This window comes from Phlebotomus argentipes, unplaced genomic scaffold (assembly GCF_947086385.1).
Source record: "Phlebotomus argentipes unplaced genomic scaffold, Phlebotomus argentipes genome assembly contig_5, whole genome shotgun sequence".
In the NCBI taxonomy this organism is placed as follows: domain Eukaryota; kingdom Metazoa; phylum Arthropoda; class Insecta; order Diptera; family Psychodidae; genus Phlebotomus; species Phlebotomus argentipes.
The window spans coordinates 10,478,505-10,493,902 of NW_026776165.1; the positions used below are offsets into that span (position 1 = coordinate 10,478,505).

General features: G+C 41.4%; 1 protein-coding gene across 1 annotated transcript; it reads left to right on the forward strand.

Annotated features, from left to right (window-relative positions):
- Positions 1-8: 8 nt before the first annotated feature.
- On the forward strand, positions 9-14,037 carry LOC132256147 (palmitoyltransferase Hip14). The gene is made up of 3 exons (XM_059752349.1): positions 9-975; positions 12,063-13,039; positions 13,749-14,037. The coding sequence occupies exons 1-3, from the start codon at positions 283-285 to the stop codon at positions 13,945-13,947; spliced, it is 1,869 nt and encodes a 622-aa protein (XP_059608332.1). The 5' UTR covers positions 9-282; the 3' UTR covers positions 13,948-14,037.
- The last annotated feature ends 1,361 nt before the right edge of the window (positions 14,038-15,398 follow it).

Genomic DNA, 15,398 nt, shown 5'->3' on the forward strand with positions numbered 1-15,398 from the left:
TGCCAGATGCGAGACGTGCTATAAAAATTATCTTTCTGCCCTTTTTCATCTCACACTTGCTTTTACACAGTTTTTCGTGATTTCCATGCAGTTTTCGCGATGAAAGCGTGCCAAAAAATGGCATGAGTGATCTTCACAGGCTCGATCGGCCCTTGCATCTCGGCCTAACCTCCAAAGTGTCGAACTGTCAAAGTGAGAAGAGTCGCAGTGTGTTTCCGTGGGGCTGCGATAGGTGTGTTTTCCTCAAGTGAGTGGCCCCATTGACGGCATCGCAGCGCGAGGATGTATCAGAGCGCCTGCGGGGCGGCGACGGGCGGATGCGTGAGGGGCGAGCACAGCCACAGCCGCGAGAGTCACCTGATATCCCACGAGCCCGCCGTGGCGCCCGTGGAGCACGACTACGGGGGCTTCGACATCGTCAAGGCCACCCAGTATGGCGCCATCGGGCGCGTGCGGGAGCTGGTGGAGGCGGGCTGGGACGTGAACCAGCCCGACAGTGAGACAGTCACGCTGCTGCACTGGGCGGCGATCAACAACCGCCGCGACATCATCCGCTACTTCCTGGAGAAGGGTGCCGTGGTGGACGCCGTGGGCGGCGAGCTGAACGCCACGCCGCTGCACTGGGCCACCCGGCAGGGCCACATCAGCGCCGTGGTGCTGCTGCTGGCCGCCGGCGCCGACCCCAGCATCCGCGACGCCGAGGGCGTCTCGTGCATTCACCTGGCCGCGCAGTTCGGCCACACGGCGCTCGTGGCCTACTTCATCGCGCGCGGCGTCAGCCCGGACCTGCAGGACCGCACGGGCATGACGGCGCTCATGTGGGCGGCGTGGAAGGTGGTGGAGATCGATCCCGTGCGCCTCCTGCTCACGCTGGGCGCCAGCCCGAGCGTCGTGGACCACACGCACGGCAACACGGCGCTGCACTGGGCCATCCTGGCCAGGAACGCCACCGCCATCAACACGCTCGTCCTCAAGGTGAGTTGCGAGAGCAGATAAGGCGAGGCGCTGAGTCAGGCGCGCGCGAATCATTGGCACTGTGCAGTGCCGCAAATGATGGCGCACCGCGACTTTCAGCGACTTTTTTTTTTAGGGAATAGGCCTGGAATGTCTGTCGAAGCAGATAAAAGATCGATTATTTCCTTTCCTATTTCTCTTATTGACGTCATACATTCCGGCTGCTTTTAGTCCGAAATCTTTCTGCGCCATCGCGAGGATCAGAAGAAACGTCTTCTGATCCTTCACACTCAATTCGTACCAGTTTGTGAGGTAAGAAATCTTCGAAATTCTCTCGGTTTTCATCTTGATGAGTTCGCCAAACAAGCAAAGAAGAAAAATTTGAAAAATCCCAGCAGCACATAATAAATATCCTGATATTTGATTGCTTTCCTTACGCAAAAGCAAAAAAATGAGAATCAGAAGCAAAAAACTGCTTGTGACTTGAAGAAATGCAATCTTTTCAATGGCTTCGTTGAACAGATTCACTTTTCTGATCATATCGTTGTGGCGAATGATGATAATTTTAAGGTAATTCGGAATTTCCTTAGTTTTCTGATCGATCATTTTCATGTAATCCTTGAGAATATTCAATGCTGCCATAACTTCAATGCCAATGAAAATTATTCCCAAGTCAAGTGTCATTAGATAGCTCGTAGCAATTATTATCAAAAAGATTTGGATAACATAAATGACTTCTTCAGGAATTGAATGTTGTGGAAAAATTTGCATAACCAAACCCAACTCGCTGTTTGGTCTCATTATCGCCATAATTCCCATACCAGCTAAGAAGTACAATGGCATTCCCCATCTGGAAAGAAATCACATTGTTATGAATCCAAAATGTTTCACATTTCATTTAAAAATTTCTCACTTGGTCATGAACTTCCAAATCTCAAGCGATTGAATCAAATGCTTTTCGAAAATCACTTTCAGCTCAGGATCAATTTCTTCTTCTGTGTAGAGAAATTCAATCCATTTGCGAAGATTGAAGAAATGTTTATGTCCAATTGAGCCAAAAATTAATTTCGAAATAATTTGTATATAACCAAGTAAAACCAAATTCGTCATAATCAAGCTCATGTTAATTTCATTGGATAGTAAATCAAGATAACGTAAATTTGTAAAAATTAGTCCGCAGATAAGACAGAAAATCAAAAATGTAAGCAAAACTCGCTTTTTCCACGGTCCAGAAAAAATGTTGATTGTCAAAAAGGAGATTTGGAAATCAATCACTGATTTTTCACAGTTGAACTTCTCCAATTGCTTGGAAACTTTCATTTTGTGAACTGAAAATGAGAAAATCCTTCCGACAAGTTTAACAATTGCTGCAAAACTGAAAAGCCGTCATGAAATAATGTGGACGGAATGTAAAAAGGGCGGTCTATTTCTCATATGTGAATGTGTTAAATATAATTAATTATTAAATTTGTTGTGTCACTTTTCACTTTGCAGCCAAATTAAAATACATTTCCTCCTTTTTCTCACACTCTCGATGCACACATGTTGCATTCTCAGCGCGAATCAATCGATTGAGTGTTAAAGTAATTCTGCCACATTTCACTGATCCTGGCTTTCAACTGAAGCGTGAAATCAATAAGAAGCTCTCAGAGCTAGAAAGATCTCCAGAAAGACAAATACGATAGCATTGAAAGGAAACCAAAGGAAATAACTCAAGGAATAATTTTTCTTGTAAATAAATTATGAATTGAAGAAAAGTTTATTTCACCGACATTTTTTTTACAATTCCATTGTTAATTCATGATTAAATTACAACAAATAAAGCGCAGGTGGATAAAGAAAGCTTATGTGAGCGTTTTGCATTTCCTGAAGCTCGACTAAGCTAAGTTCTTGTGAGTTCCTTTTAGTCCAGCTTCACTCAGAATGTGACTTGAGAGGAAAAGCTGAACTTCGTTTAAAGTTTCGTGCGGAATTCTATTAACTCTCTGAAATGTTCACATCGACTGATCAGATGAACATCCAGTGAAATTTATGCTGTTCTTGCTGGTGACGTCTTCTGTTCACTCGTCACTTGGCTCTGCTCCTCAGAATTTACGGCTTTTCCCACATTTTCCCTCGCTTATTACGCCAAAGTTCATCTGTTCTTTTGGAATCGGAGAACGTTCTTTGCTAAACTATAAAAATAGAACGTCTTCTTTTCCTTCTCTTCAAGATGATGATCAATCGTGTGATTTGGATTCTAGAATCGATAGACGCGAGCACTTTTCACTATTCTAACAACGATAATAACAAATCACCAAATAGATTTGTCAGACAACTAAAGCCACTAAATTCACTTGCTCAAAGCATACAAAGAGGCGCAGTAAGAAAAGGCCAATTTCATGATCTGGACGAAGGCGTTTAGGTTGACGTCATACATTCCGGCCGCTTTCAGTCCGAAATCTTTCTGCGCCATCGCGAGAATCAGAAGAAACGTCTTCTGATCCTTCACGCTCAATTCGTACCAGTTTGTGAGATAAAGAGTCTCCGAAAGTCTCTCGGTTTTCATCTTGATAAACTCACCAAACAAGCAAAAAATCCAAATTTGAGCAATTCCAACACAGCATATTAAATATCCTGAAATGTTATCGCTTTCCTTTCGCAAGAAAACAAAATTAAATATTAGAAGCAAAGTACTGCTTGCGACTTGAAGAAATGCCATCTTTTGAATGGCTTCGTTGAACAGATTCACGTTCTTGATGATATCGTTGTGGCGAATAATAATAGTTTTAAGGTAATTCGGAATTTCCTTAGTTTTCTGATCAATCAAATTCATGTAATCGTTGAGAATATTAAGAACTGCCATAATTTGAATACCAATGAAAATGATTCCCAAATCCATCGTTATAACGGAAAATGCGCCTATTCCCATCAATACCATTTGGATAACATAAGTCACTTCGTTAGAAACTGCGTTTGGGCCCAGAATTTGCATAACCAAACCAATCTTGCTCTTCGGTGTCATTGTAGCTCCACTTAATAATCCCGCCATCATTACGAATGGCGATCCCCATCTGAAAGTATTTTGTTATGTCATAATTTTTAATTCACATTTCAAGTAAAAATTTCTCACTTGGTCAGAAACTTCCAAATGTCGAGCGATTGAATCAAATGTTTTTCGAAAATCACTTTCAGCTCAGAATCAATTTCTTCTTCTGTGTAGAGGGACTCGATCCAATTCGTCAGTTCAGAAAATTGCGGACGTTCAATTGATCCGAGAAATAATTTTGAAATAGCTTGTGAATAACCGATAAAAATCAATGTCGTCGTAATAAGATCAATGTTCAGATCTGTTGATAGTGAGTTATATAGGCGGTTTCCTATAAATATTAGTCCTAAGAATGAACCGAAAAGCAAAATCACAACTAAGAAACGATTTTTCCACGATCCAGAAAAAATGTTGATTGTCAAAAAGGAGATTTGGAAATCAAACACGGATTTTTCACAGTTGAACTTCTCCAATTGCTTGGAAACTTTCATTTTGCGCACTGAGAATGAGAAAATCCTTCCGACAAGTTTAACAATTGCTGCAAAACTGAAAAGCCGTCCTGAAACAATGTGAAGGGAATCTAAAAAGTTTGTTCTATTTCTCGTGTTGTTAAATTTAATTATTTATGGATTTTGTGGTTTCAATTTTTCTCACGCGGCCAAATTAAGTGACATTTCCTCCTTTTCCTCACACTCTCGATGCACACATGTTGCATTCTCAGTGCGAATGATTTTAATGACTGTTAAAGTAATTTTGCCACATTTCAATGATCCTGGCTTTCAATTGAAGCGTGAAATCAATAAAAACTTTCAACGTCAGAAAGATCCTCGGAAAGAGGAATTAAATAGCACTGAGAGGAAACCAAAGGAAATAACTCAAGGAATAATTTTTCTTGTAAATAAATTATGAATTGAAGAAAAGTTTATTTCACTGACATTTTCTTATACAATTTCATTCTTAATTCATGATTAAATTACAACAAATAATGCGCAGTTGGATAAAGAAAGCTTATGTGTTCGTTTTACATTTTCTGAAGCTCGGCTGACCTATAAACATGTGGATTCCTTTTAGTCCAGTTTCACGAACAGTCGCGTGATTTGGATTCTAGAATTGTTACAGCGACTACAGACTTGCGGGTGATCCACGAGAGGTTCAGCGAGATCGCGAGTGTGTATGACTTGACAGTTGGCTGAGCCATAAAACGCGACTGATTCCTCGATGTATCGAAGGTTCAGTCGATATTTATGGGGTTCTCGACGGCAGCGCGCTCGTGCGAAAATGCGCCGAAACATTACACGACTCAAGAAAGGAAAAATGGCGAATCTCTTGCGAATGATTTTCTGAGCTATTAAAACTATAATAATAACAAATCGCCAAATAGATTTGTCAGACAACTAAAGCCACAAAAAGTTAGAGCGCTTGAACTTTTTGATATTCACTTGCTGAAAGAGCATATAAAGCGGTGCAGTAAGAAAAGGCCAATTTCATGATCTGGACGAAGGCGTTGAGGTTGACGTCATACATTCCGGCTGCTTTCAGTCCGAAATCTTTCTGCGCCATCGCGAGGATCAGAAGAAACGTCTTCTGATCCTTCACACTCAATTCGTACCAGTTTGTGAGGTAAAGAGTCTTCGAAAGTCGCTCGGTTTCCAACTTGATAAACTCGCCAAATAAGCAAAGAAGCAAAATTTGAGCAATTCCGAAGCTGCATATTAAATATGCTGAAATTTGATTGCTTTCTTTACGCAAGAAAAGGAAACATAATATAAGAAGCACAGTACTGTTAATGATCTGAACAAACGCCGTCTTCTGAATGGCTTCGTTGAACAAATTCACGTTCCTGATAATATCGTTATGGCGAATGATGATAATTTTAAGGTAATTCGGAATTTCCTTACTCTTTTGATCGATTAAATTCAAGTAATCGTTGAGAATGTTCAACGCTGCCATAATTTGAATGCCAATAAAAATGATTCCTAAGTCAATAATTATAACAGAAACTCCGCCGATTATCATCAATGCCATTTGGATAACGTAAGTCACTTCGTCAGGAACTGCGTTTTGGCCAGGAATTTGCATACACAAGCCCATCTCGCTGTTGGGTGTCATTGTGGCTGTAATTATAAATCCCGCCGTGATTACGAATCGAGTTCCCAATCTGGAAGCAATTTTGTGTTATCAATTTAAATTACAATTTAATGCGTAATTGCTCACTTGGTCAGAAATTTCCAAATCTTGAGTGATTTAATAAAATGGTTTTCGAAAATCACATTCAGCTCAGGATCAGTTTCTTCTTCGTTGTAGAGAAATTCAATCCATTTGCGAAGATTGAAGAAATCTTGACGTTCAATAAAACCGAGAATTAATTTCGAAGCTGTTTGCAAAAGGCCAAGAAAAAACAATGCCGTCGTAATGAGATCAATGTTCAGTTCCATTGATAAGAAGGAATTATATAGGCGAATGCCTATGAAGATTAGTCCCAAGAATGAACAAAGAATCATAATCACAATCAAGAGACGATTTTTCCACGGACCAAAAAAGATGTTGATCGTCAAAACGGAGATTTGGAAATCAATCATTGGTTTTTCACAGTTGAATTTCTCCAATTGCTTGGAAACCTTCATTTTGCGCACTGAAAGTGAAAATCCTTCCGACAAGTTTAACAATTGCTGCAAAACTGAAAAGCCGTCCTGAAACAATGTGGAAGGGAATCTAAAAAGTTTGTTTCATTTCTCGTATGTGAAAGTGTTAAATTTGATCAATTATTAATCATTAATCAATCAATCGATCAATTATCAAATATTTGTTGTGTCACTTTTCACCTCGCAGCCAAATTAAATCACATTTCCTCCTTTTCCTCACACTCTCGATGCACACATGTTGCATTCTCATCGCGACTCATTCGACTGACTGTTAAAGTAATTCTGCCACTTTTCACTGATCCTGGCTTTCAACTGAAGCGTGAAATCAATAAGAAGCTCTCAGAGTCAGAAAGATCCTCTGAAAAGAAACCAAAGAAAATAACTCAAGGAATAATTTTTCCATGAATAAATTATGAATTGAAGAAAAGTTTATTTCACTGATATTTTCTTTTACAATTTCATTGTTAATTCATGATTAAATTACAACAAATAATGCGCAGTTGGATAAAGAAAGCTTATGTGAGCGTTTTGCATTTCCTGAAGCTCGACTAAGCTAAGTTCTTGTGAGTTCCATTTAGTCCAGCTTCACTCTGAATGTGACTTGAGAGGAAAAGCTGAACTTCGTTTAAAGTTTCGTGCGGAATTCTATTAACTCTCTGAAATGTTCACATCGACTGATCAGATGAACATCCAGTGAAATTTATGCTGTTCTTGCTGGTGACGTCTTCTGTTCACTCGTTACTTGGCTCTGCTCCTCAGAATTTACGGCTTTTCCCACATTTTCCCTCGCTTATTACGCCAAAGTTCATCTGTTCTTTTGGACTCGGAGAATGTTTTTTGCTAAACAACTATAAAAATATAACGTCTTGAAGTTCCAAATATCATAAGAGGTCGGCTTTACGTAACCAACTCCTCCTGCCGCCCCATCTCGCTGCGTCCCCTGCTCCTACTCGCATAGCACTTCTCCGCTCCGCGTTCACGACAAGACTGACTGACTTCTCCGCGCGCTTCTCCGCGTCACCCTCAGTGCTGCCTCTACCGTCAAATAATGCTAACAGCGAGAATCGTATATCAGGAGGAAGAAGGCCGCCTAGACAGTGGCATTCCCGCCACAAGCTCTCCAGGGATACCAATTGGGCAGGGCTTGGTGTTTTGCCGGTTGGTATAGGAAATTCGACTTACAGTCTTCTTTTCCTTCTCTTCAAGATGATGATCAATCGCATGATTTGGATTCTAGAATCGATAGGCGCGAGCGCTTTTCACTATTCTAACAACGATAATAACAAATCACCAAATAGATTTATCAGACAACTAAAGCCACAAAAAATAGAGCGCTTGATCAGTTTGATATTCACTTGCTCAAAGCATACAAAGTGGCGCAGTAAGAAAAGGCCAATTTCATGATCTGGACGAACGCGTTCATGTTGACGTCATACATTCCGGCCGCCTTCAGTCCGAAATCTTTCTGCGCCATCGCGAGGATCAGAAGAAACGTCTTCTGATCCTTCACACTCAATTCGTACCAGTTTGTGAGGTAAAGAGTCTCCGAAAGTCTCTCGGTTTTCATCTTGATGAGTTCGCCAAACAAACACAGAAGCAAAATTTGGGCAATTCCAATACTGAATAAGAAATACGCTGATATTTGATCGCTTTCTTTTCTTAGGAAAAGAAAACTAAATATCAGAAGTAAAGTACTGTTTGTGACTTGAATTAACGCCGTCTTTTGAATGACTTCGTTGAACAAATTCACTTTTGTAATGATATCGTTGTGGCGAATGATGATAAGTTTGATAAAATTCGGAATTTCCTTAGTTTTCTCATCGATCAATTTCATGTAATCGTTGAGAATGTTCAGCATAGCCATAATTTGAATGCCAATGTAAACTATTCCCAAGTCAATTGTTATAATGAAAACTGCGCTAATTGTTAGCAATACCATTTGGATAACGTAAGTCACTTCATCAGGAACAAAGTTTAGGCCAGGAACTTGCATAAGCAAGCCCATTTTGCTATTCGGTCTCATTGTAGCTGTAGTTGTTATTCCCGCCGCGGTTACAAATCGCGTGCCCCATCTGAAAACATTTTGCTATGTCATAACACTGAATTTCCATTCATTGCAAAATTTCTCACTTGGTCAGAAACTTCCAAATGTCGAGCGATTGAATCAAATGCTTTTCGAAAATCACTTTCAGCTCAGAATCAGTTTCTTCTTTGTTGTAGAGAGACTCGATCCAATTCATCAGTTCAGAAAATTGCGGACGTTCTAACGCTCCAAGAAAGGTTTTCGAAAAAATTTGCAAATAACCGATAAAAATCAAAGTCGTCGTAATGATATCAATGTTCAGTTCCATTCCTAATGAATAATATAGTCGTGTGCCTGTGAAGATTAGTCCAAGGAAGGAACAGAAAACTAAAATCACAACCAAGAAACGATTTTTCCACGGACCAGAAAAGATGTCGATCGTTAAAGCAGAGATTTGGAAATCAATCACTGCTTTTTCACAGTTGAACTTCTCCAATTGCTTGGAAACTTTCATTTTGCGCACTGAGAATGAGAAAATCCTTCCGACAAGTTTAACAATTGCTGCAAAACTGAAAAGCCGTCATGAAACAATGTGGAGGGAATCTAAAAAGTTTGTTCTATTTCTCGTGGTGTTAAATTTAATTATTTATGGATTTTGTGGTTTCAATATTTCTCACGCGGCCAAATTAAGTGACATTTCCTCCTTTTCCTCACACTCTCGATGCACACATGTTGCATTCTCAGTGCGAATGATTTGACTGACTGTTAAAGTAATTTTGCCACATTTCAATGATCCTGGCTTTCAATTGAAGCGTGAAATCAATAAAAACTTTCAACGTCAGAAAGATCCCCGGAAAGAGGAATATAATAGCACTGAGAGGAAACCAAAGAAAATAACTCAAGGAATAATTTTTCTTGTAAATAAATTATGAATTGAAGAAAAGTTTATTTCACTGACATTTTCTTTTACAATTTCATTCTTAATTCATGATTAAATTACAACAAATAATGCGCAGTTGGATAAAGAAAGCTTCTGTGTTCGTTTTACATTTTCTGAAGCTCGACTAAGCTAAGTTCTTGTGAGTTCCTTTTAGTCCAGTTTCACGAACAGTCGCGTGATTTGGATTCTAGAATTGTTAGAGCGACTACAGACTTGCGGGTGATCCACGAGAGGTTCAGCGAGATCGCGAGTGCGTATGACTTGACAGTTGGCTGAGCCATAAAACGCGACTCATTCCTCGATGTATCGAAGGTTCAGTCGATATTTATGGGATTCCCGACGGCAGCGCGATCGGCCGACAATGCGTCGAATCATTTGATAACTCAGGAAAGGCAAAATGGCGGATCTCTTGCGAATGATTTTCTGAGCTATTAAAATCATTAAATTCTTCTGCGAGTCATCAATTTTTTTTTGCAATTTTAACGTAAAATTTCACGCTTTTAATGTATGTAAATCAACTGACAGCTGAACACACCAAACACAGTGTCGCTAGTGTCGACAAAGAAGAATAACCCCTGAGTGTGTGTGGTGACAGTTCAGCCACGAATATGGCTGATCCATATTTTGAGTGTGTAAAGTTGCAGATCAACCACGAATTATCGCTGATCTGACCTTTTCACACTCCGGGCTCTTTCACGGAGGATTGATCCGAGTTCGCGTCGATTTGAGGGTAAGCTGCAAGTCTGTAATCGCTCTTAGGCGCAAGCGCCTTTCACTGTTCTAACAATGATAATAACAAATCGCCAAATAGATTTATCAGACAACTAAAGCTGCATAAAAATTAGAGCGTTTGAACTTTTTGATATTCATTTGCTGAAAGAGCATATAAAGCGGTGCAGTAAGAAAAGGCCATTTTCATAATCTGAACGAACGCGTTTAGGTTGACGTCATACATTCCGGCCGCTTTCAGTCCGAAATCTTTCTGCGCCATCGCGAGGATCAGAAGAAACGTCTTCTGATCCTTCACACTCAATTCGTACCAGTTTGTGAGGTAAAGAGTCTCCGAAAGTCTCTCGGTTTTTATCTTGATAAACTCACCAAACAAGCAAAAAATCCAAATTTGAGCAATTCCGAAGCAGCATATGAAATATGCTGAAATTTGATCGCTTTCTTTGCGCAAGAAAAGAAAACCAAATATCAGAAGTAAAGTACTGCTTGCGACTTGAAGAAATGCAATCTTCCGAATGGCTTCATTGAACAAATTCACTTTGTTAATAATATCGTTGTGGCGAATGATGATAGATTTGAGGTAATTTGGAATTTCCTTAGTTTTCTGATCGATCAAATTCATGCAATCGTTGAGAATATTCAGAGCTGCCATAATTTGAATACCAATGAAAATTATTCCCAAGTCAACTCTTATTAGATATCTCGCAACAATTGTGATCAAAACAATTTGTATAACGTAAGTCACTTCGTCAGGAACTGCGTTTTGGCCAGGAATTTGCATATACATTCCCATCTCGCTCTTCGGTGTCATTGTAGCTGTAACTATTAGTGCCGATGTGATTGCGAATCGCGTTCCCCATCTGAAAGCATTTTTTGTGTTATCACACTGAATTTCAATTTAATATAAATTTTCTTACTTGGTCAGAAATTTCCAAATCTCAAGCGATTGAATCAAATGGTTTTCGAAAATCACTTTCAGCTCAGGATCAGTTTCTTCTTCGTTGTAGAGAAATTCAATCCAATGCAACAGTTCAAAAAATTGTCGACGTTCAAACGCTCCCAGAAAGGATTTTGAAACAGGCTGGATATAACCGAGCAAAATCAATGTCGTCGTAATGATATCAATGTCCAGTTCCACTGGAAATGAATTATATAGGCGGATTCCTATGAAGATTAATCCAAGAATGGAACAGAGAGGAAAAATCACAACCAAAAGTCGATTTTTCCACGGTCCAGAAAAGATGTTGATCGTTAAAGCGGAGATTTGGAAATCAATAACTGGTTTTTCACTGTTGAATTTCTCCAATTGCTTGGAAACTTTCATTTTGCGCACAGAAAAGTGAAAATCCTTCCGCTAAGTTCCGCTGTTGCACTCAAACTGAAACGTCGTCCTGAATCTAGGCGAAGGACATGGAAGGTCGAATCAAAAGTGTGTTCTTTTCCTCGTGACGTAAGTGAAATGCATTTCATAAAGCAGATAATGAGGCTCAATTATCCGAACATCAAAGACAAAGGGAAATTTGCATCGTATTATTTTTTCCTTTGAAGACTTTTTAATACTCTATTGATTTTCCCTTCATATTAATAAATCGATGACATGATTATGATTGAATTTTTAGCAATTTGCAGGCCGGAATATTATTTTTCCACTATCAAAACGAATCTAATGGCTTTCTTTCTGATGTGATAAAATAAGACACGTGCGCAATCCTGCGAGCTTTGAGACATTTCTCTTGTCTTCCGCAGGGCAAGGCGAGCCTGGACATTCCGAATCTGCGCGGCGACACGCCGCTGTCGATGCTGCAGTCGCAGGCGGGCGCGTTCTGGATCTCTCCCAAGGTGACGGAGAGGCTGCGTGAGCTGGGCCAGGCGCAGCAGCGGCGCAGCTTCCTGGTGCGCTGCTCCGTGGACAAGCGCGTGCGCTGGTGGACGATGGCGGCCACGCCGTTCCTGGTCTTCTACCTGGCCGGGCTGGTGTTCAGCGCCGAGCTGCTGTACATCATCAAGTTTTTCCTGCTCGGCTGTCTGTACGCCGTCACGCACACGGTGGGGCGCGCCATGTTCGACGACCACCTCATGACGCTCATCCCGCTCAGCGTGTACCTGGCCACCAAATTCTGGTTCTACGTCACGTGGCTGGTGTACATCGCGCCCGCCGTGTCGGCCTGGCTGTCGCTGGCCTTCCTCGCGTGCAGCGCGCTGCTGTGGTGGTGCTTCCTGCGCTCGTGGCGCGGCGATCCGGGCGTGATCCGGCCCACGCAGGAGCAGCGGATGCGCACGATCATCGAGCTGAGCGAGCGCGGCGGCGCCGGCTTCGCGCCGCCCGGCTTCTGCTCATCCTGCCTCGTGCGGCGGCCCGTGCGCAGCAAGCACTGCTCCGTGTGCGATCGCTGTGTGGCGCGCTACGATCACCACTGCCCGTGGATCCAGAACTGCGTGGGCATCGGCAATCACCGCCACTTCATGGGCTTCCTGTGGGCGCTCATGCTCATGTGCGCGTGGATGCTGTACGGCGGCTCGCAGTTCTACCAGGTGCAGTGCGACATGCGCCTGGACGGCTTCTGGAGCGCGCTGCTGGCCATCGGCTCGTGCCAGCCGTGGGTCGGCTGGGTGATGGCCAACGCGCTGCTGCACATGGCCTGGGTGGCCACGCTGGCGCTCTGCCAGACCTACCAGATAGTGGCGCTGGGCATGACCACCAACGAGCGCATGAACCGCGACCGGTGAGTCCCTCTGCTTCCCAACATTCCGCTTATTCCAGACTCTAATATAGTTTATAGGCGAAGAAGTCTACTTTTCAGTACATTTGAATGCACAATTATTAAGTCTTTGCGTTGAAATCCTTAATCCTCATTGGGTTTTCATGTTTAGTTTCAATAAAGCGTGAAATAAAATTGAAGAAAATGGTATAAAAAGAAAATTTAATGTCTAGGAAAGGGCAAAAACTGCCCTTTTTCTTTCAAACTATGCAAAAAGGATCGGAAAGCTTTCAAAATGAAGTGACATTGAAAAACTTTGAAAGTAATTCTAGTGTTGAGTTCAAGAATAATTGATTTTGGAGGTTCTTTGATTCCTAAATCTGAGATTAAAATCATATTAATTGATAGAGAAGCATTAAGATAGATTTCTGTGTAATCAAATGAATTCAGACATTAACTATGCATAGTTTGATTATAGTGTAAAATTAAGATGAAATCTTTCTTCCCCAAGAAGAGGAGGAAAAGGCAAACTAATAGTGAAAAATGCTGATTTTAGTGCAAGAAAAACTGCCAATTTTTGAGCAATTTCCGCTCTTTTGAGGCATTAAAAGTCGTGACTTTTCGATTTGAACCATTTTAATCACACAATTAGGTGGAAATGCGACAGTTAATCTGTGGTAAACGTGGTGGGATAAGCTCAGGCTAATTGCAGTGTCTTTTCCGCCTTTTGCAGGTACAAACACTTTCAGGCGAAGGGCGGCAGGAGCCCGTTCACGCGCGGGCCGCTCAACAATCTGGTGGACTTCCTGGAGTGCGGCTGCTTTGGGCTGGTGAAGCCCAATCGCGTGGACTGGATGACGTTTTTCGATCTGGACAAGACGCAGGAGCACGAGCCGCTGCTCAGGCCCACGGACAATTATCAGTATGTGTAGGACGCGGCGGCGCCCGCCGCGGCTGCCGAGGCGGTGTGAAGAGGCGCGCGCCGACATCAGTATCCGAAAGACATCCTCTTCTTGTGTTTTAGAGTCTTTAGAGTCATTTCGCGGGCAGTTTTCTTTCACACCAGAGATGAGGAAAAGTCAAGTGACAAAATAAACACAAAAAGACCCAACTTTTTAAAATTTAAATTCTGAATTCTGGCAAGGATGAATCAAAGCAAAGTTGAACTACAAAAACAGAAATACACAGAGAAAAAGGGAGAAATCTAGTCAATATATAAAGCTATGTATTTATCAGAACACTGCGTAAAAATCAACAAAAGTCACACACATACAATTGTTTTTTTTGCATTGCTGCATAAGAGGAAAAAAGTATAAATGTTTTCCTGCTCACGAAGAGTGGAAAATGTGGGATAAATATCGTGTATTTTATTCAGAATTCAACTTCTTGATGTGTCATTGGAAGTCTTCAATGTTCATTCTTTCAAATCAACTTCATAGAGTTTATATTAAATAGCAATATACATTCGCGCTTTTCGTAATAATAATTAAAAGAGAAAAAACAATTTGTGGGCTATAAAGAATATTTTTTGATCATAAACACAAAAAATATAAAGTGAATAAATTGTGAATATTCGTGGAAGATCAATTTAGAGAAGAAGGAAATAAACAAAGATTAATTATATATAAATATATATCAAGTAGTGCTGTTGAGTAACATAAAATCTACTATTAACTTACCTTTAATATCAATGTAATTCAAACTTTGAGTATATTAAAATTACACCAAAATGTGGAGAAGAACGTAAGGAAAAAAATATACTGTAAAGTTAGGTGAAAATACTTTTATTGCTACATGAAGTTAAGCGTTTAAGCATTTTAATTCGTAATTTATAAGGAAATGAATAAGTCTTGAGGAGAGGAATAAATAAAGATGCACAAATCATTCATTTTTGGCCTGTAATGAAGAAAACGCCGTTTAATCTTGGCTGCCTTTTAATGTGGAATAATCGAAGTCAGCACTGCGATTTTGGGCCGATTGCTGCGATTCTTTGCCAGTCTGCACAATGGCGCCTCTGATCATTTCCATCTTCCCCAAGTCCAGTTCCAAGTCCCGTTTCATCTTCTTGGCCGACTCAAGGGCGTTCACGTTGTCCCTGGATTTGTCCTGCAAGTCCAGCAAATCCGCAAAGCTGCAGATCACCTCCATGCAAGTTTTCACAGTTTCCGGCGACATTCGCCCTTCTGCACTGCCTGACGGCCCGGCCGCCTTGTGCGTCGCCATCAGCAGGCGAGCCTCATACGCGAGCTTCCGGTGCTCCTCCAGGGCCTGAGGCAGCTTCTTGAGCTGCACTTCCAGTCGCTTACTCACGTCCACAAACTGCTTAGTCAGCTCCTCCAGCGGATCGGGTTTCTCAGGTTTCTCAGCCATCTTCAGATCACAG

Bases quoted from the DNA above. Each gene is read 5' to 3' on its own strand.
- LOC132256147 (XM_059752349.1), top strand. From the start codon at position 283: ATGTATCAGAGCGCCTGCGGGGCGGCGACGGGCGGATGCGTGAGGGGC. The intron at 976-12,062 runs GTGAGTTGCGAG...TGTCTTCCGCAG, and splicing joins TCAACACGCTCGTCCTCAAG to GGCAAGGCGAGCCTGGACAT. The intron at 13,040-13,748 runs GTGAGTCCCTCT...CGCCTTTTGCAG, and splicing joins GAGCGCATGAACCGCGACCG to GTACAAACACTTTCAGGCGA.